Source organism: Bidens hawaiensis, unplaced genomic scaffold (genome assembly GCF_021521415.1).
Source record: "Bidens hawaiensis isolate Kalapana, Puna unplaced genomic scaffold, B.hawaiensis_p1.1 tig00001032_1, whole genome shotgun sequence".
NCBI lineage: Eukaryota > Viridiplantae > Streptophyta > Magnoliopsida > Asterales > Asteraceae > Bidens > Bidens hawaiensis.
In genome coordinates this window covers 4479547-4500379 of record NW_027491060.1, presented here as the reverse complement: position 1 = coordinate 4500379, position 20833 = coordinate 4479547, and the positions used below count along the sequence as shown (strand labels likewise).

The 20833-nt window shown below is 38.7% G+C and overlaps 2 protein-coding genes and 1 pseudogene across 3 annotated transcripts; all 3 read left to right on the top strand.

Annotated features, from left to right (window-relative positions):
- Positions 1-2516: 2516 nt before the first annotated feature.
- On the top strand, positions 2517-5231 carry LOC143552555 (E3 ubiquitin-protein ligase RSL1-like). The gene is made up of 6 exons (XM_077042744.1): positions 2517-2577; positions 3644-4397; positions 4477-4572; positions 4876-4900; positions 5010-5144; positions 5196-5231. Exons 2-6 carry the CDS (start codon positions 3655-3657, stop codon positions 5229-5231), a joined length of 1035 nt encoding a protein of 344 aa, XP_076898859.1. The 5' UTR covers positions 2517-2577; positions 3644-3654.
- A 1244-nt stretch (positions 5232-6475) lies between these two features.
- Positions 6476-14156, top strand: LOC143555589 (GDSL lipase-like; annotated as a pseudogene). The gene is made up of 6 exons (XR_013139228.1): positions 6476-6712; positions 12514-12717; positions 12795-12913; positions 12993-13223; positions 13483-13732; positions 13822-14156. The product of XR_013139228.1 is annotated as a GDSL lipase-like (transcript).
- A 1155-nt stretch (positions 14157-15311) lies between these two features.
- Positions 15312-17893, top strand: LOC143555578 (GDSL lipase-like). Its single transcript, XM_077045105.1, has 6 exons — positions 15312-15588; positions 15654-15775; positions 16841-17071; positions 17134-17383; positions 17485-17721; positions 17787-17893. The coding sequence occupies exons 1-6, from the start codon at positions 15327-15329 to the stop codon at positions 17822-17824; spliced, it is 1140 nt and encodes a 379-aa protein (XP_076901220.1). The 5' UTR covers positions 15312-15326; the 3' UTR covers positions 17825-17893.
- The last annotated feature ends 2940 nt before the right edge of the window (positions 17894-20833 follow it).

Sequence of the window (20833 nt, the reverse complement as noted above, 5' to 3'; positions counted from 1 at the left end):
GTTTACATAACCCGCTATATGTGAATTGAATTTTAATTTTAATGAAAAGGAAAATATAAAAAAATGCCAAAATGTCATTTGACAATTTAAAGAGATTTGATGAAAAATATTTTAACAAAAAGAAAAAAATAAAAAATATTCATGTGACAATTTAAAAAGATTTAATGTAAAGTATTTTAATAAAAAAGAAAAAATAAAAAAATGTCAAAATGCCATGTGGTAATTTAAAAAGATTTGATAAAAAGTATTTTAATTAAAATTATTGAAAAAAATAAAAAAAAATATCAAAATGCCATGTGGCAATTTAAAGAGTTTTGATGAAAAGTACAAAAAAAATGGTTGTTGAAAATCCACTCTTTTATTAGATAGGTAGATCTATAATTTTTTTTCTTTTAAAAAAACTCTTTTTAAATATAAATGTTTTAGTCTTTATAAATTCCTTTATAGGTTTTTTTAAAATATTTTTTATAAATGTTTTTCTTATTTTATATTTATTTTAAAAATAACTTTAATTAACATTTCCAAATGTTTAATTAATGTAATAATAAAAGGCATTTAGAATAGAAATACAAATTCATCTAAAATAATGTTCTAGAAAAAATATCAAAATAAAACAAAATACATTTTGTAATTTCTATTAAACGTGATTTTGTATCAAGATGTTTCTTGTAGTAAATAAAACACGGTATTTTCAGAACAAGCCAAGAGGATTTATTTGGTATCGGTTCATATCCTTACGCTATCGCCACTCGCTAGAGGAAAAATAAAGTCGTGATATAACGAAAAACAAATACCGATATTATTGTTGTTTAGTTACAATCGGTTCAGTTTGTACGGTGCCACCACACATATAATTTACGCTAGGAAAAAACAACATTGTGCACGACCAATGTATAAATATAATTCTCCTTTACAAATGGCGATGTTCTGATGTATTATAGAGTTCATTCAAACCTTTTATAAACGTGATAAAATTATTATATTGATATTGTAATTCATTTTACGCTAAATAATATTAAGGAGTTATAAAAGAGTATAAAATCTGGAATGAAATAAAAAAAGAATAAATCTAATTGATCAATAACTTAGTTTTATACGTTTACAAAAAAGAGTTAAAAATATTACAATAACTTTTGATAAAAATATAATGGTCCAACAAAATGTTTAAAATTTATTAGAAACTTTTTCTTAGCTTTATTAGATATAAAACTTTTTTTAATCAAATTACCAAATACGGTTAGGAGTGAGAAGATTGAGAATTTAAGAAATCACCTAATTAAATAAATACTTTATAAATAACTCAGTTTAATAAATAATTTTTCCTTCCACCTAATTTGGTAAAAAACTCGTTGAGATCCTGTTTTGATAAGAGCATAGGATAACCCAACTAATGAATTCTAAAAGAAAATGAAAAATGGTAATACATCTTAGCTTTATTTGATTTTCTAATAAGCTCATCCCGAGTTGTGGTAAATTCATTTTATTGATTACTTTCTTAATTGTTTAGAAATTTGACAATATATCTATAAATATTAGTTTGGGTGAGCTTCTAAAACTTGTTTATTTGCTTTTTGAAAATCAAAATATGTTTGACAAAGCTACTCAAAAAACTTCAAATTGGAGTTTTTCAAGAGTGGCTTTTACTTTTTCAAAAAACAAATATACAAATAAGCAAATTTAAAAGCTCACCCAATCATCCCTTTAGAGTTAGTGAATTACCCTTGATTAGGAATGTGCATATAAGGGGTCGTGCACCCGTGGCTAGACCCGTACCGTAAACCTACACCCGTATTTTTATTTAGGGAAAATTCCCAAAATAGGTAATTTAAGGATAGAGTTTCAAATTTGGCTACAAGTTTCAAAACTTCCACTAATAATCCTTCGAAATTCATCTCTGTCGTGATATTTGACATGAAAATTCCCAAAATAGCCCAAGTGAGGAGAAAGACCCCTAATTTAGGCCAAAATTTTTGAAAAATCCCATAATGATCCGTTGACCCATGAGATTTCAAGTCAAATTCGTCTGACCCGTGACATTTGGGTTCATGCCAAATCCGTGAGATTTCAAACCAAATTCATCTAACCCGTGAGATTTTAAAGCCAAATCCGTCTGACCCGTGAAACCAAATGTCAAAATCATTTGGCTTGAGATTTTCAAGCCAACATCCAATTCCGGCCCCACAATTCATGTCAAATCTGTTATTGGGTCGGTCCAGGTGTTAGAGAATTCTCATCAAACATCCTATTTTATGTGAGAGTGTTTTTTATATATTAGAGAGTGATTTAGAGTGTTATGAGTGAAGAGTTTTTGTATTTTAGAAAACGTAGGATTTTTCTGTATATTTGATAATAATAAATGTATAGAAAAATAATAAATGTATAAAAAAATTATTTAATTGAAAAATGTAGTGTGTTTTAATGTAATTTTGGAGTTAGAGACAAGAATAAGATGGAAAAGCTGTTACCCCTCAAGTAATACCCGTGAAACAGGTTGACTTAACCAATCAATCGATCATCGAGCATTAGTTTGTGTTAAAAAAAAATAAAAAGACTTCTTCTCAGCCTCATCGCATTCCGGTAAGCATTCTTATGTTCTTCATTGGCAATCTGTAATCCTTAGCCTCATGATCATGTATCATCAAGCAGCTAGCTACTTCTAATTGTTAATTCATATATATATATATATATATATATATATTTATGTTTAGTATTTTGGAAAATCGTCTGGGCATGTGTGGGTATTGGTGTGTGTGTATTAGACATACATTAACATGATGATACATTCTGTAACAGTTGATTACATGTGTAACAGAAAGAAAAAAACAAAAAAGCTTTACATAATTCTATAGGACCCACGAGATCACGATTTAACCATTTCATCAATCAAGAATATAACATAGAAGAAGAATAACAAGAGATGAAACACAAACTTGTATTATTGATTGAACAAGACACACTTCGAATGTTACATGATGATTGGCATATAAAGCCGATGTACATACCAACTCGACAATTCACCAAAATACTAAACATAAATATATACTTTCAAATGGCTGCATTGAATAATAGTAATTGTTTACTGGAGTCGATAGTTTGTTTATATAATCAGCTTGGTGATCATGTAAAATAATAAATTATATCTAATAATATTAATTACTTGCAGACTATAAGATAAACCCTTATAAACATTTTTTTGTAACGTATCAGTTAAGTTCATTTCTGTCTGTACGTAAGTTATGATAATCAATGTCTTGGAATCTGAATAGACTAGCATACAAAACAGTAACCTGTTCATATTCCATAATGTCTGTTGGTTTCACTTTTACCTATGCAAATATGCATCTATAAAGAGTCATTCTATATAGCTCTCCCTTTGATTTCACATTTCACACATTCAAACAGCCATTTGAAAGTAGGCAATAAAAACGGTCGTTAGACAAATACCCTGACCGTTTTTGAAAGTAGGGAGTCAAACTTTGAAAAATGTTGGTCAAAACAGCCGTTTGGCAAATATCCCAATATGTATGACAGTATGTGTCGCATGCCCCTTTATTATAAATTGTAGAGCAGATCAATACAAAGCGTATCAGCCTAATGGACATGACTGCTAATTCAAGTTCTGATATTTAACCCGTTGTAGAAGATTTATACGTCATGGATCTTATCGGCGACGATGAAAACCTTCCTATTTCTGATGAGTTATACGCAGAAGAACTTCAACTTCAAGAGGCATTATTTTTCAGCAAAGCATCAATAACACCTTCAACATCTTCACCTAATCAAAACACATCATCATCATCATCATTGAAGCAGCCTTTGATATCATCGTCTGAAGCAAGTAAGTCACCGGCGTATAGCTTCTGCGCCATTTGCATGGACACAAAGCCGGCGTCCGAGATATTTGAAAACACCAATATTTGTAGTCATTTATACTGCCTAGACTGCATCCGTGGACACGTGGCTGCCAAAATCCAAGAGAATAGAGCCATGGTTAAGTGTCCTGACCCAAATTGCAAAGGAGTGATCGAACCCGAAGCTTGCAGGTTCACTGTTCCAAATGAAGTGTTGGAAAGATGGGAGAAATTTCTGTGTGAGTCTATGATTGCAGAATCTGATAAGTTCTACTGCCCGTTTCTAGATTGCTCTGCGTTGTTGGTGAATGATGATGGAGTGGCAGTAACGCCATCAGAATGCCCGAATTGCCATCGGCTGTTTTGTGCGCAGTGTAAGGTTGCATGGCATTGTGAGATGAATTGCGTCGAGTTTCAGAGCTTGAAGAAGGGGAAGGGAAGTGAGAAATTGTTGACGGATCTTGCGAATAATCAAAAATGGATGAAGTGCTCAAAATGCAACTTTTATGTGGAAAGAGTTGATGGTTGTAATCACATTTCTTGCAGGTAATGGTTGGCTCTAGTTACATGATTTTTGGATTGATTGATTGATGATGATGATGATGAGTTTTGTTTGTTGTTGCAGGTGTGGCCATCAGTTTTGTTATAAGTGTGGAAAGCCTTCTGATCATGCAAGAGTAGGTCAATGCTGTGGAGTTATACGACATGAAGTTAAACAGGTGTGGGTTCGACTAAAGCAGGTTTTGTGTCATATACAAGTCGACACTTTTATGACACGTTAAAAATTGTGTCTAGACAAGTTAAAACCTGCCTAACACATTATGACAGTTTAAACTTATTTTAATATTTAACGTAATAAAATTCTAAAATTATTAAATATCTTAATTTTCCAAAATCATTGATACTTTATTTGAAGCCTAGCAATCAAACTATTATCACCTAAAACTCTAGCGTTCATTTTAATTCATTGCTTATGCAGCTACTACTTTTGTTTGATTTGAATTTGCTATGTTTTGATTTGCAGGTTGCCATCTTTGGATTTGCAATTGGTATAAATTGATGGATTTTAAAAGTCTTGTTCTTGTATTTTGTATTATGGTTTTGAATCCAAGTTCATGTTATATTTTGATTTGCAGTTGCCGGATTATGTATTGTCAGGTTCTTGCGCATTTAAAGTTAACCTCTTGTTCTGTATTTGCTATAAATCTATATGGTTTTAAAATCAAGTTCTTAAGGTCAACTTCTTTAAATTTCTGGATTATGTATTTGTCAAGTTCTTTATCATTTGGAATGGTTTGTTTAACTTTTGATTTATTAATTGTACTTTTTGGGGATGTTTGTTAGACTGTCTCCATTGCTAATGGCGCCCTTAGTGCTTAGTCACTGTCACATCAGATCCTTAAAACCCCTAAATTTCACCTCCAATAATACAAGTATTCTTGTATATTCTTACATTTTCCAAGTCATCACAATTTTTTTTCTTTATCATTACTTAATTTATCAAAACAAATTAAAATGTTTAGTGGATTAAACAGTTGATATAAGTAAATAAGTAATCTCTAAAATGAAAAGTAGATTAGATTATAAAAAGATACAGGAATTGCATTATATAATGTGTGTATCTCTGTGTATATGTATGTATCTGTATATATATGTGTATGTGTGTATTTGTGTGTATATGTATGTATGTGTGTATCTGTGTATGTATTGTATGCATTTGAGTATATTAGGCAGATTAAAATGTTTAGTGGATTAAACAGTTGATATAAGTAAATAAGTAATCTCTAAAATGAAAAGTAGATTAGATTATAAAAAGATACAGGAATTGCATTATATAATGTGTGTATCTCTGTGTATATGTATGTATCTGTATATATATGTGTATGTGTGTATTTGTGTGTATATGTATGTATGTGTGTATCTGTGTATGTATTGTATGCATTTGAGTATATTAGGCAGATTAAAATGTTTAGTGGATTAAACAGTTGATATAAGTAAATAAGTAATCTCTAAAATGAAAAGTAGATTAGATTATAAAAAGTTACAGGAATTGCATTATATAATGTGTGTATCTGTGTGTATATGTATGTATCTGTATATATATGTGTATGTGTGTATTTGTGTGTATATGTATGTATGTGTGTATCTGTGTATGTATTGTATGCATTTGAGTATATTAGGCAGCTGCATTTGTTGAAAGTTACAGTTTTACTTAGGAAAGTCAAACTATTAGTGTGTATGTATATTGTGAAACTATGTAAACTTTTGATTTCATGTCAATTTGGTTAATCTTATACAAATAATCAGTTTAGATAGTCAAGATTATGATTATTTATGTTTAGTAGATTGTAATAAGCCGCTTATAATAAAGGTCAAAGATAGTCAACATTCAGTTGGTAAAAACTATTGAAGGGAATATATTTTAACAGCTCGAGGGTCCAAATTGCATGTATTTAAAACAACAAGGTTGCAAATTGCAAGGGTAGAACGGTCTTTTTGCAGAAAAACAAACTTTGGGTTCACGGCGGGGTCTCGATTACAAAAAAAGGACCACCACAGGGGCCTTATCTGCGAAATGGTCACCACGGGGTTGAAAGCTGCGTTTTGGGTTGACCACAGGAACATAACTGCAATTAACTCTTATATATTATTATTATGATTTGAGTGTATATTGTTCAACTTGTGGATAGAGTCGACCAAAAGGTTTGACTTTAGGTATGTTGATTGGGTCAAAGACATAAATACGACCAGATATTTAGTTGTATATTAAATATGCTGATAATTGATGGAAAATGCTATTAGACAAATGGCTGTTGCAAATATCCAACTTCTTGTGGTCTCTTGTTTGTTGATGCTTACTGGTTGTGAAGAGGTAGGTCCCAGCAGAGCCCAGTTGGACCCGCAAGACTCACCTTGAAAAGAGACGTCTGCGCAGAAACCAACTGGATCCGCAGGACCCACCATGCTCAGAGACGTGACGTCCTTACGCGCAGTACGCAAGCTGTTCCCGCAGGAAATGCCTCCCAATGGTGAAGTACTCTGCCTGTTCCCGCAGCTGCGGATACAAGCCATCAGGGAAGGCCACCCGCGCAGCAAGGCTACACGCACAAGGTACTTAGCTCTCAATCACAGTTGTCACCTGAAGGAATGAGCAAAGCCGGGAACAATCCCGCACAAAGGCGGGAGGGGGAATACTCCCGCCCAACTAAGCCAGTCCGTACGATACGGGAAGATCTTCTGTACTGTACCTGACGAGGTATGGGCAAAAGATCTGACCAAAGATACGACAGCTTATTGACAACAGTATGGCGAGCAGCATGCTCTTGTACTGTATGTCACTATTAGCCGCTGCCTACTCACCAACTCCTGTCATACCACGTGCATAGCCGGCAGTTGGTGGAAAAGGAATAGTACACAGCAGGCCTGGTCACTGTCAGCCGCTGCCTACCCACCAACTACCAGCAGGGCACGTGCGTAGGCCACAGTTGGTAGAACAGGAATACTATTCAGCCGGCCACACCTTCTTGGAAACCTACCTTCGGCTATAAATACCCCAAATGGTATGATCATCTCATTATCTTATCATCATATACTATCTCGTATTACATATTATACCTGATATCTGCTCTAGCAATCTCTTAATATACATTTATATTTAAAGAGCAATCTAGTCTGATTCTCACGCCGGAGGGTGGTCACAAGGAGGAACCCCCCCTTCTCAGTGACGAGCTCACGGTCTGTTTTGCAGGTTATCAGAAGAACCATCTTTGCCGGGTCCAACCCCTCGTGGGAAACATCTATCTAACCCCCAGGTTACCCGTAATCTGCCCGGGGTCCGGTTAGTGTTTCTTCATTGGCACCATCCGTGGGAATTGACGCCAGGAATACCTTGGCAACCAAGTAACTATAAGACGGGTGCGGGTACAGTGTTAAGGCAAAACCCTTCACATACCTAGCACCCGCAGGGAATTGACGCCAGGAATACCTTGGAAGTAAAGTAACCGTAAGACGAGCGCGGGTACAGTGTTAAGGCAAAACCCTTCACATACCTAGCGCTCCGCAGGGAATTGAAACCAAGAAGGATCTTCTGGGCAATGCTTGCGGAAACGGAAATAACATCCCCGCATAGCGGGAACGTCGAGAACTACATTGTTTGAAGCTCCAGGATGGAATTGGTGGTTTTAACATAATTGATCACTATGTTCAAAACTACCAAAACCTCATGGAGAATCCACACAAGTGGGACTCAACGCTCCTGACTTGCGAGGAGGTTACAGACCCACCCGCATCATACCCAAAGATCAAGCAGGAAAGTCGGGAATTTCTGCAAGTGACATAAGGACTTCCGCGGGAAGAATCCCCATGGAAAACCTTAAAACTAAACCCTTTTCAAAACCCTTTGCTTAAGTCCAAAAGTTCACCTCACTTTATCAAACATTCATTAGAAGAACATTGGACTGGGGGGACTTGAAGAGGTAGGTCCCAGCAGAGCCCAGTTGGACCCGCAAGACTCACCTTGAAGAGAGACGTCTGCGCAGAAACCAACTGGATCCGCAGGACCCACCATGCTCAGAGACGTGACGTCCTTACGCGCAGTACGCAAGCTGTTCCCGCAGGAAATGCCTCCCAATGGTGAAGTACTCTGCCTGTTCCCGCAGCTGCGGATACAAGCCATCAGGGAAGGCCACCCGCGCAGCAAGGCTACACGCACAAGGCACTTAGCTCTCAATCACAGTTGTCACCTGAAGGAATGAGCAAAGCCGGGAACAATCCCGCACAAAGGCGGGAGGGGGAATACTCCCGCCCAAAAGCCAGTCCGTACGATACGGGAAGATCTTCTGTACTGTACCTGACGAGGTATGGGCAAAAGATCTGACCAAAGATACGACAGCTTATTGACAACAGTATGGCGAGCAGCATGCTCTTGTACTGTATGTCACTATTAGCCGCTGCCTACTCACCAACTCCTGTCATACCACGTGCATAGCCGGCAGTTGGTGGAAAAGGAATAGTACACAGCAGGCCTGGTCACTGTCAGCCGCTGCCTACCCACCAACTACCAGCAGGGCACGTGCGTAGGCCACAGTTGGTAGAACAGGAATACTATTCAGCCGGCCACACCTTCTTGGAAACCTACCTTCGGCTATAAATACCCCAAATGGTATGATCATCTCATTATCTTATCATCATATACTATCTCGTATTACATATTATACCTGATATCTGCTCTAGCAATCTCTTAATATACATTTATATTTAAAGAGCAATCTAGTCTGATTCTCACGCCGGAGGGTGGTCACAAGGAGGAACCCCCCCCCCCCTTCTCAGTGACGAGCTCACGGTCTGTTTTGCAGGTTATCAGAAGAACCATCTTTGCCGGGTCCAACCCCTCGTGGGAAACATCTATCTAACCCCCAGGTTACCCGTAATCTGCCCGGGGTCCGGTTAGTGTTTCTTCATTGGCACCATCCGTGGGAATTGACGCCAGGAATACCTTGGCAACCAAGTAACTATAAGACGGGTGCGGGTACAGTGTTAAGGCAAAACCCTTCACATACCTAGCACCCGCAGGGAATTGACGCCAGGAATACCTTGGAAGTAAGTAACCGTAAGACGAGCGCGGGTACAGTGTTAAGGCAAAACCCTTCACATACCTAGCGCTCCGCAGGGAATTGAAACCAAGAAGGATCTTCTGGGCAATGCTTGCGGAAACGGAAATAACATCCCCGCATAGCGGGAACGTCGAGAACTACATTGTTTGAAGCTCCAGGATGGAATTGGTGGTTTTAACATAATTGATCACTATGTTCAAAACTACCAAAACCTCATGGAGAATCCACACAAGTGGGACTCAACGCTCCTGACTTGCGAGGAGGTTACAGACCCACCCGCATCATACCCAAAGATCAAGCAGGAAAGTCGGGAATTTCTGCAAGTGACATAAGGACTTCCGCGGGAAGAATTCCCATGGAAAACCTTAAAACTAAACCCTTTTCAAAACCCTTTGCTTAAGTCCAAAAGTTCACCTCACTTTATTAAACATTCATGAGAAGAACATTGGACTGGGGGGACTTGAAGAGGTAGGTCCCAGCAGAGCCCAGTTGGACCCGCAAGACTCACCTTGAAGAGAGACGTCTGCGCAGAAACCAACTGGATCCGCAGGACCCACCATGCTCAGAGACGTGACGTCCTTACGCGCAGTACGCAAGCTGTTCCCGCAGGAAATGCCTCCCAATGGTGAAGTACTCTGCCTGTTCCCGCAGCTGCGGATACAAGCCATCAGGGAAGGCCACCCGCGCAGCAAGGCTACACGCACAAGGCACTTAGCTCTCAATCACAGTTGTCACCTGAAGGAATGAGCAAAGCCGGGAACAATCCCGCACAAAGGCGGGAGGGGGAATACTCCCGCCCAAAAGCCAGTCCGTACGATACGGGAAGATCTTATGTACTGTACCTGACGAGGTATGGGCAAAAGATCTGACCAAAGATACGACAGCTTATTGACAACAGTATGGCGAGCAGCATGCTCTTGTACTGTATGTCACTATTAGCCGCTGCCTACTCACCAACTCCTGTCATACCACGTGCATAGCCGGCAGTTGGTGGAAAAGGAATAGTACACAGCAGGCCTGGTCACTGTCAGCCGCTGCCTACCCACCAACTACCAGCAGGGCACGTGCGTAGGCCACAGTTGGTAGAACAGGAATACTATTCAGCCGGCCACACCTTCTTGGAAACCTACCTTCGGCTATAAATACCCCAAATGGTATGATCATCTCATTATCTTATCATCATATACTATCTCGTATTACATATTATACCTGATATCTGCTCTAGCAATCTCTTAATATACATTTATATTTAAAGAGCAATCTAGTCTGATTCTCACGCCGGAGGGTGGTCACAAGGAGGAACCCCCCCCCCTCTCAGTGACGAGCTCACGGTCTGTTTTGCAGGTTATCAGAAGAACCATCTTTGCCGGGTCCAACCCCTCGTGGGAAACATCTATCTAACCCCCAGGTTACCCGTAATCTGCCCGGGGTCCGGTTAGTGTTTCTTCATTGGCACCATCCGTGGGAATTGACGCCAGGAATACCTTGGCAACCAAGTAACTATAAGACGGGTGCGGGTACAGTGTTAAGGCAAAACCCTTCACATACCTAGCACCCGCAGGGAATTGACGCCAGGAATACCTTGGAAGTAAGTAACCGTAAGACGAGCGCGGGTACAGTGTTAAGGCAAAACCCTTCACATACCTAGCGCTCCGCAGGGAATTGAAACCAAGAAGGATCTTCTGGGCAATGCTTGCGGAAACGGAAATAACATCCCCGCATAGCGGGAACGTCGAGAACTACATTGTTTGAAGCTCCAGGATGGAATTGGTGGTTTTAACATAATTGATCACTATGTTCAAAACTACCAAAACCTCATGGAGAATCCACACAAGTGGGACTCAACGCTCCTGACTTGCGAGGAGGTTACAGACCCACCCGCATCATACCCAAAGATCAAGCAGGAAAGTCGGGAATTTCTGCAAGTGACATAAGGACTTCCGCGGGAAGAATTCCCATGGAAAACCTTAAAACTAAACCCTTTTCAAAACCCTTTGCTTAAGTCCAAAAGTTCACCTCACTTTATTAAACATTCATGAGAAGAACATTGGACTGGGGGGACTTGAAGAGGTAGGTCCCAGCAGAGCCCAGTTGGACCCGCAAGACTCACCTTGAAGAGAGACGTCTGCGCAGAAACCAACTGGATCCGCAGGACCCACCATGCTCAGAGACGTGACGTCCTTACGCGCAGTACGCAAGCTGTTCCCGCAGGAAATGCCTCCCAATGGTGAAGTACTCTGCCTGTTCCCGCAGCTGCGGATACAAGCCATCAGGGAAGGCCACCCGCGCAGCAAGGCTACACGCACAAGGCACTTAGCTCTCAATCACAGTTGTCACCTGAAGGAATGAGCAAAGCCGGGAACAATCCCGCACAAAGGCGGGAGGGGGAATACTCCCGCCCAAAAGCCAGTCCGTACGATACGGGAAGATCTTATGTACTGTACCTGACGAGGTATGGGCAAAAGATCTGACCAAAGATACGACAGCTTATTGACAACAGTATGGCGAGCAGCATGCTCTTGTACTGTATGTCACTATTAGCCGCTGCCTACTCACCAACTCCTGTCATACCACGTGCATAGCCGGCAGTTGGTGGAAAAGGAATAGTACACAGCAGGCCTGGTCACTGTCAGCCGCTGCCTACCCACCAACTACCAGCAGGGCACGTGCGTAGGCCACAGTTGGTAGAACAGGAATACTATTCAGCCGGCCACACCTTCTTGGAAACCTACCTTCGGCTATAAATACCCCAAATGGTATGATCATCTCATTATCTTATCATCATATACTATCTCGTATTACATATTATACCTGATATCTGCTCTAGCAATCTCTTAATATACATTTATATTTAAAGAGCAATCTAGTCTGATTCTCACGCCGGAGGGTGGTCACAAGGAGGAACCCCCCCTTCTCAGTGACGAGCTCACGGTCTGTTTTGCAGGTTATCAGAAGAACCATCTTTGCCGGGTCCAACCCCTCGTGGGAAACATCTATCTAACCCCCAGGTTACCCGTAATCTGCCCGGGGTCCGGTTAGTGTTTCTTCAGGTTGCTTGAGCTCCCATGGGCATGTCAACAAACACGTTTGTGGTCTCTTGTTCGTTTTCGGTGATTCCCTTTTCGATCCTGGAAACAACAACTACATAAACACTACAACCAACTTCCAGCCAAACTTTAGGCCATATGGCATCTCATATTTCAACCCTCCAAGTGGGAGATTCTCGGATGGTCGTCTCATTAATGATTTCATCGGTAAGTATTATCTCGAACGACCACCAATCATATCTTGAATTTGCTTGCTTTTTTATTAGCCTCCCCTCTTCTAACAGCTGAGTATGCGAGACTGCCCCTCATTCCGGCGTATCTTGACCCCGAAATAAAGAATTTGTGTATGGAGCAAACTTTGCGTGGAGGAGCCGGTGCATTAGTTGAAACTAATGCTGGATTTGTATGTATGGCTTCCAAGATTTATTTATTAATAACTATTATATATGCATTAAGTTCTAAGATTTTACAACTGGATGTAGGTGGTTGACCTTAAAACACAACTACAGTACTTTAGAGATTTAGTGAAACATTTTAGGCAGAATTTAGGTGACACCAAAACCGATCAACTTCTGTCGGATGCTGTCTACTTGTTTAGCTGCACTGGAAATGACTATTTAGCTCCTGTCGGCAACAACCACAGTATTTTTTATAGCTACACTTATGAACAATATGTGGGAATGGTTATTGGAAACTTGAGTGACGTGTTCAAGGTAACAAATATTTACTATATTTCATTTCTACTTCAGCACTAAAATGAATAAAACTTACAATGAATAGAACTTACAACTTTAGTAAAAAAGTGATTGAAATTTTCTATATTTAGTTAACAAACTTTGAATGTTGAAATTTGAAAATAGTCATGTTCACATTTATTCAGATTTTATGAACTCAACTGAAATTCAAATAAAAGTTGTCTGTGTATTTATGCAAGTTTTCATAGCTGCAATGAAATTATTTATTATTTTAAAGGGAATCCACGAAAACGGAGGGAGGAAAATCGGCATCCTTACTATCCCGTCATTAGCATGTTTGCCAGGCATTCGAGCAGGACGACCCGGGAATACCTGCAACCAAGAACTTGAAATCATACCAACTCTACATAATCAGCAACTTTCCAAGACACTTGAAGAACTTGAGAATCAACTAGAAGGATTCAAGTATGCAAAATTCGACTTCAGCACCGAGGTTGGCAAGCGCATGAAGAACCCATCAAAATATGGTACATCCAGATATGACTTTCAGTCATGCTTTGAATTCGAAACTACTATTGTTATTATTCATGATTTGGATTTTGGTTTTGATGTGGAGGTTTCAAGATAGGAGACAGAGCATGTTGTGGTAGCGGTCCTTTGCGAGGAATATATAGTTGTGGAGGAAAAAGGGGAATACAAGAGTTTGAACTGTGTGATGACATTGATGACTACCTTTTCTTCGACTCTTCTCATCCCAATGAAGTTGCCTGCGGCCAATATGCAGAGTTGTTTTGGAATGAGGACTCCAATGTCACCGCACCTTACAATTTGAAGACCTTGTTTCAACTCAAGAATGACAAATAGTCAAATATGTGTAATAATACCGAATACATTTTTATACACTGTATCCTTTATTCGATATATACATTAATTAATAATGTGTGAACTACATATAAGAAAGTTAGATTTATACACTTTTAGCTGTGATTATCATTAAAACTAGTGGGCTGCGGTGGCATGGTTTCGAACATAGAAACGCAAGGAGATTGCATTACAAGGGGACAACAAACAAAAGATGAATGGAAAGTTAATTTGTGGAATACTTTACAGACTTACCCTTGTATCAGCCATAACTTGATGATCACCATCGACATAAGCTGACTTTGGTTCCTCAGCAAGAACGCCACCTGACAAATCAGAGAGAAGAGGTTCTGCATATTTCAACAGTTCCTCTTGTTTAACATCTATGCAGCAAGTACAATCCGAGGAGCAGTATAGGCTTTTAAACATGATCGACTTTAGAAATAGTTGAAAGGGTCAAAGGGTAAAACGTACCTCTTAAAGTATATTCAAAATGCATACAACCTCCTAAATGGTTTTATTAAGAATGAGATTATCATTTATCATTGCAGCAATACCATCTTAATCATTCACACTTAGACTTCTCCTTATCGAATGTGTGTCGTCTGACTTGAGGTGGATTTTATGAATTATTTTCCAGCATGAGTGTTTTTTTTATCTCACAGTCATCATTCTATCAACCGGGATAGCTTTTAGAGCATCAAGTGTTTCAAATAACACATTTATACATGTCACTGGAAGAAAAATAATGCAGTACAATTTATAACTACAAATGAAAATGGGATCAAATAGGAGGATTTGACCTTTTACGCCTACACGAACCAAGACGTTTGCCTGCAGAGAATAACAAAAGGTAACAAACAGCACCACGAATTTCAATAGAATACGCTCGTAAATCAGTCTGTATAGTAGTATTACAATTATTTACACAAAGCAAGTCCAAAAATACAAAAGTGGAGTCTACAGTGACAATATGCAAGAACAACCAAATAATGGTTAAAGATTGAAGAACATTCCTAAGCTTGAACATAACTTGTTTAATTTTACAAAGCTCGAGCTCGGCTCGTTTACACCTGAATACATGTACAAAAAACATTAGCCCAAACTGTTTCTGCTATAAAATAAAATAATTACCTGCTATAATTGATTACAGCAACACCTTTGTTGATATAGATAAGTACAAGCTGCTTGGTGTCGGTGAACCAATAAAATATATTATCATCACTCCATTTCATATTCCTGGAAAATTTGCTTAGACAAATGGTTGTTGCAAAGATCTCATTTTTACTTATATCTTTTCTGCTTATGCTCAGAGGTTACTCGGGTTCGGGTTCGAGTTCGGATAATTTCGTCGAACACGTTGCGCTCTTCATCTTCGGTGACTCGCTTTACGATCCCGGAAACAACAACTACATAAACACCACACCGGAGTTTCAAGCCAACTTCTGGCCGTACGGCATCTCATACTTTGATCCTCCGTCTGGCAGATTCTCTGATGGCCGTCTCATCCCTGATTTCATCGGTAAGAATATATTATTTTTGTTAGCTTCTTATTTCAACCTCTAATACTATACTATATTTGAACAGCTGAGTATGCGGGACTGCCTATCATCCCGACGTATCTCGACCCCCGGAATAGTGAATTTGTGTATGGAGCTAACTTTGCATCGGGTGGAGCAGGTGCTTTAGTTGAAACCCATGCTGGATTTGTAAGTATATATCCTTATGTACATTTGGTACGGAGTACTTGTATTTGTTTGGAACCCACTTTTCCATAATCACGTCTAAAGTGGTATTACCATTTTTGGTAACGTTACCGTACAGAGAGAGCATTTTTGGTATTCCGTACCCACTTTTCACAATTTGCTATAGGTACTAATAGATTCGGTACGGTATCTGATACCCAGTTTTCCATAATTCTGGTAACATCCGTGTTTTTGGTACAAGTATTGGCATTGTTGCAAAAATCCCGACTAAGCACCGATTAATCCCTGATTAATCGTTAGTCTTCACTGATTAATTTTGGGCTAGCCGGCCAATTAATTGGTCAATGGTCAAATCCAGCAAAAATTGGTAGTTTTCGGCGAGATTCCTACCAAAATCAGCGGTCTCCGACGAGATTCTGACCAAAATCAGCGGTTCCGGCGAGATTACAACAAAAACCAGCGGTTTCTAGCGAGATTCCGGCCAAAATATGTATGTGTATGTATAAAACTGGAAATTACAAATAAAAATGAGTGCGTGTATATATAAAACTGAAAATTATACATTAAATTCCGATCCGATTAATCGCTAGTCCCCACTCCACCGCCTGACTAGTGACTATCGATTTTTACAACATCTGTTATTGGTACAACATTTGTTAGCGGGACGGGTATCTAGGGATGAGGAAAATCGGTACAGGTGCCGATTGGCACCGGTATCTCGTACCGGTACTGAAATCGGTACTGATTTGGTACCGAATCGGTACCAAAGTTTTGAGTTTCGGGATCGGTACGGTACCAGTATTTCCCGAATTTTTACCCTCGGCACCGGTTCTATCCCGGTATCGTACCGGTACCGAACCGAATATTTCGGTACCGGTACCAAGATTTCGCGATTTTCGGGATCGGTATTTTCGGTACCGGTACGGTACCGAGCTCATCCCTATGGGTATCCACTTTTCCTTTAATTTGGTATCGGTGTTTTCGGTTTCGTACCGATCTCATCGGATCCCATCAATATTGAATTGGAATATGTTCTTAATAACTGATTTCAAATACAATTTGGTGTAGGTAGTTGATCTTAAAACGCAACTGCAGTATTTCGGCGATTTAGAGAAACAATTTAGGCAGAAATTAGGTGACTCGAAAACGGACCAGCTGCTATCCGATGCAGTATACTTGTTTAGCTGCGGTGGCAACGACTATTTAGCCCCGGTTGGCAACAACGAAAGTATTCTCTATCCGTATACACATGAACAATACATAAGAATGGTGATTGGAAACATGACTGATGTGTTCAAGGTATCAAATAGTTAATAGCTTATTTATTTTTTTGTAACAAAACTAACTTGTTTCCTAAAAAGGGAATACATGAAAAAGGAGGAAGAAAAATTGGAATCACTACAGTGTCACCGTTAGCCTGCTGGCCAAGCATTCGTGCGGGTCGACCCGGGAATACATGCAATGGAGAGCTTGATATCATAACAAGTATGCACAATCAGCAACTTTCAAAGAAACTTGTAGAACTGGAAAAAGAGCTAGAAGGATTCATGTACTCGTTATTCGACCTCAACACGGAGGTTAGCAACCGAATGAAGAACCCATCAAAATATGGTAGATTTCATTTTTGGTTGGAAATTTATATAAAAATTGTTTTATTATTAATTATTATTAATATTGTTGGTGTTTATGATATAAATGTTGATATGAATAAGGTTTTAAGATAGGAGACAGTGCTTGTTGTGGGAGTGGTCCTTTTGGATGCATTTACAGCTGTGGAGGGAAGAGGGGAGTAACAGAATTTGATTTATGTGATAATATCAGTGACTACTTTTTCTTTGACTCTAATCATAATACCGAAGTTGCAGCCCGGCAATTTGCCGAGCTTTTTTGGGACGGGGACTCCACCGTCACGGCTCCTTACGATTTGAAGACACTGTTTCTTCATCAAGGTACACACTGACCTTTTAAAAGTTTATTTATGTTCGTTTCTTCAACTTTGGTGTGTTGTTGGTAGGGAAACGATCACCAACTTATCGGAAGGAAGACCTATGAAGTGGCAGTGGACCGAAGATTTTTTTGTATATTTAGGTGGTTTCGCGCACCTTGCCAATTACATGTATAACTAGGTAACTAGCAACAAGGAGCGAGTGACTTGGAGGAAACTGTGCAAAACGTAAGGGAAAGGGGGGGGGGGGTGCTTTGAAGTTTGAACATGTAATGATTGTGTTGTAATGACTTTCTGGATACAGGGGAAAAACACGTTGCTCTCTGAATACGGACACTGCAAGAGAAAAAGTGAAAGTCGTTCCCTGTTGCGACTTACATAGTTGTGTAATTAGCAAGAACGCCTAGAAATCAAGTTGGTATATCTAAACCGTCTAAAAATACAAAAAAGATATAAATAAATTAGGCTCTTGTCTTTTTGAATTTGTATTATGTAACATATGGCATAAAGCATGAATAAAACAATACTTGCCTTTGGAGAAGGAAAAAGAAAGAATTAAGGAGTTGGCTTAACTCTTGAGCATGAATGGAACTAGCCTTCTAAATGTGTGCTTGTGTTTCTAGAATAATACTTCTATAATTAACTTTTCTTTTTACCTTTATGCCCTTTATCAATGACGTCTAAACGATGCAATGTTCAATTGTTTTTTCCACTTTCGTCTACTTTTCCTTTGTTGCAAATCTCTTAAAAGTTAATTCAAACAAATTATATTGAAAAGTCATAACTTTGCTATCTTTATATTGATTATGTTTTATAGATTTTCTCTGTTTATGATAGCTATTGTACAATAATTTCATTTAATGGATTTCTAATTGTATCAACTCTCTTTTTTCCTTAGACCGTCTAATGGGCATTTTTGTTGAGAGAAAAAGCCTCATAGCGCCCTGAAACACCGCCACTAAAGCGCTATGGGGGCTTTTATGTCATTGGGAGTTATGGTGAAGTCGCGTGGTTGAGTCATATGTTCCTTTACATTTATATTAAAAAATTAGGAAAAAAAAACTAGAAAAGCAATAATTGTGTAATGATTGAAATGAGGTTATAGGACTTTATACCACTACACCAATTTTCACATAAAGCATCCTTTATGACGCATACGTCACGTGTCACGTAACTTTACCACTACACATGATCTTACAACATGCATACTGAGATAAAAAAAACATGAAAATTGAACTATGTTTGGGGATTTAAAAGTTGTTTGCATGTGAAGCGTTTAGGATCACCTTTTATTGAAAAGCTTGGATAGTTGGTTAGACTATGTGTTGTAGAGGGGCTTTATCGTCCCTCCACGTTATCATCACACAGGAAATGTGACTTTAAAGCCTACCATATTATATGTGTGCGCGCGCGCACGCGCGTGTGTGAGAGAGAGAGAGAGAGGCGTATGGGCCCACCATTATTCCCTTGAAGCGACGGTATTTGGATGAAGCCCCTCCTTCACGGGTGTTACTGACTTTTTTCTAGTAATAAGCAGACAAAGGTTATCACTGATATTCTAGTTGGTGGTGATGAGCTATTGCTCGTGAAGTTCCGTAGTAGGAAATTCTTGCTAACATTTCATTCCAGTGGATATTAACATAAACTTGATGATGATGTCAGCTCTCACTAGTGGATTCCTATTGTAGTTCCTTAGGCCTAGTTTATACCAAAGGCACGCGATTAACGCTAATGCGCATCAACACGAGTGGATGTTGCTATATTATTGTTGAGATGTTGAAACAAAAGGGTCTTAGAACATTAACCCAATAAACCGCGTTAAATATGTTTATACAAATTTATTGTTTAATCAACTCTCCTTTGATTCAACTACAACTAATGTTGATACGGTAGTTGATTTTTGTCACACTCCCATTTCGGGCTTAGGAGTGTGATCACTAGTTGGTACCATATTTGTAAATAAATCAGAGTAGCGGGTTAATGCGGAAGACTTTATAAAAACATAAGGATCTTTCTTATAAATATTTACATTACAAAAAGACAAGACGAAAGGCTCGTTTAGTATTTACTTGTTTATATGTTTAACAAAAAGATTATATTTTAATATTTAAACAAAATTATCCGAGCCATCGGATTCTTGAGCTTCTTCGTCTTCTCAAGCTCTATTCTTGATTACCTGCAAAATGTTATAAAAATACGTTAGCAACGAATGCTGGTGAATATGCTGACGCTAAAAATATTTTCTTTACTTAACTACCCCTCGAGACCACGTAAGCCTCAGCCCATCTTGGCTTAGGAATAATTAAGTTAAACAATCATTATAAACTCGAGTCTCTACACTAGGTCACCTCAGCAAAACACCGCAGTGTTTCGACGTACTTAGGTACCATAAATATACACAAGGTCATTCTCACTCGAACATACTTTGGTTCGGACATCGTGGCTGGAGGTCGTGACCAGGCGTGGTGCGATGTGCCCACCGCATACCACATATGTAAGGATCCAGACAAACGTATACCACAGCCTGAGGGCTAGGTTTATACTCTTATTTACAATGTTTTTAGAAACACATAGCCTCATGTAAAGTTTTACACATAACACGTTTGTTTGTTTGAAAACAAGTTTATAAAAGTGGGGCGTATTCACATTTTCAATGGGATCGGCTTCCAACACCGTCCGTGAGTCTTTCTCTTGCTATCTCGCACCTATAGTACGAGTGTAACTTTTGCTAGTCGGATACACGATCCGGCTTAAGACCTTTAGTCTTATTTATCTCGATGAACCTTTAGTTCATAATCTCTTTTTTACTTTAAAACCTTTAGTTGAAAAGTAATATTAATAAACCTTTAGTTTTATTAAAACCTTACGTTTCTTCTTCTTTAAGAAACATATTTCTTTCTTTATTATTTAAGTATACTCATTACACTTAAATAATATATTTCATAACAAAGAACATGCTTGTATATATATTTATATATATAAGGGATGGATCTTGCGAGAAGTGATATTACAGCGAGAAGTGCGAGAAGTGAAGGTGTAACTCCATTAATCCCTAATTTCACTCCATTTTCTTATTGTGTAGGTGCGTATGTACGTGTGTAGGTACGTATTTTTGC

Bases quoted from the DNA above. Each gene is read 5' to 3' on its own strand.
- LOC143555578 (XM_077045105.1), top strand. From the start codon at position 15,327: ATGGTTGTTGCAAAGATCTCATTTTTACTTATATCTTTTCTGCTTATG. The intron at 15,589-15,653 runs GTAAGAATATAT...ATATTTGAACAG, and splicing joins TCTCATCCCTGATTTCATCG to CTGAGTATGCGGGACTGCCT. The intron at 15,776-16,840 runs GTAAGTATATAT...AATTTGGTGTAG, and splicing joins TTGAAACCCATGCTGGATTT to GTAGTTGATCTTAAAACGCA.
- LOC143552555 (XM_077042744.1), top strand. From the start codon at position 3,655: ATGGATCTTATCGGCGACGATGAAAACCTTCCTATTTCTGATGAGTTA. The intron at 4,901-5,009 runs GTATAAATTGAT...ATGTATTGTCAG, and splicing joins CATCTTTGGATTTGCAATTG to GTTCTTGCGCATTTAAAGTT. The intron at 5,145-5,195 runs GTTTGTTTAACT...GATGTTTGTTAG, and splicing joins GTTCTTTATCATTTGGAATG to ACTGTCTCCATTGCTAATGG.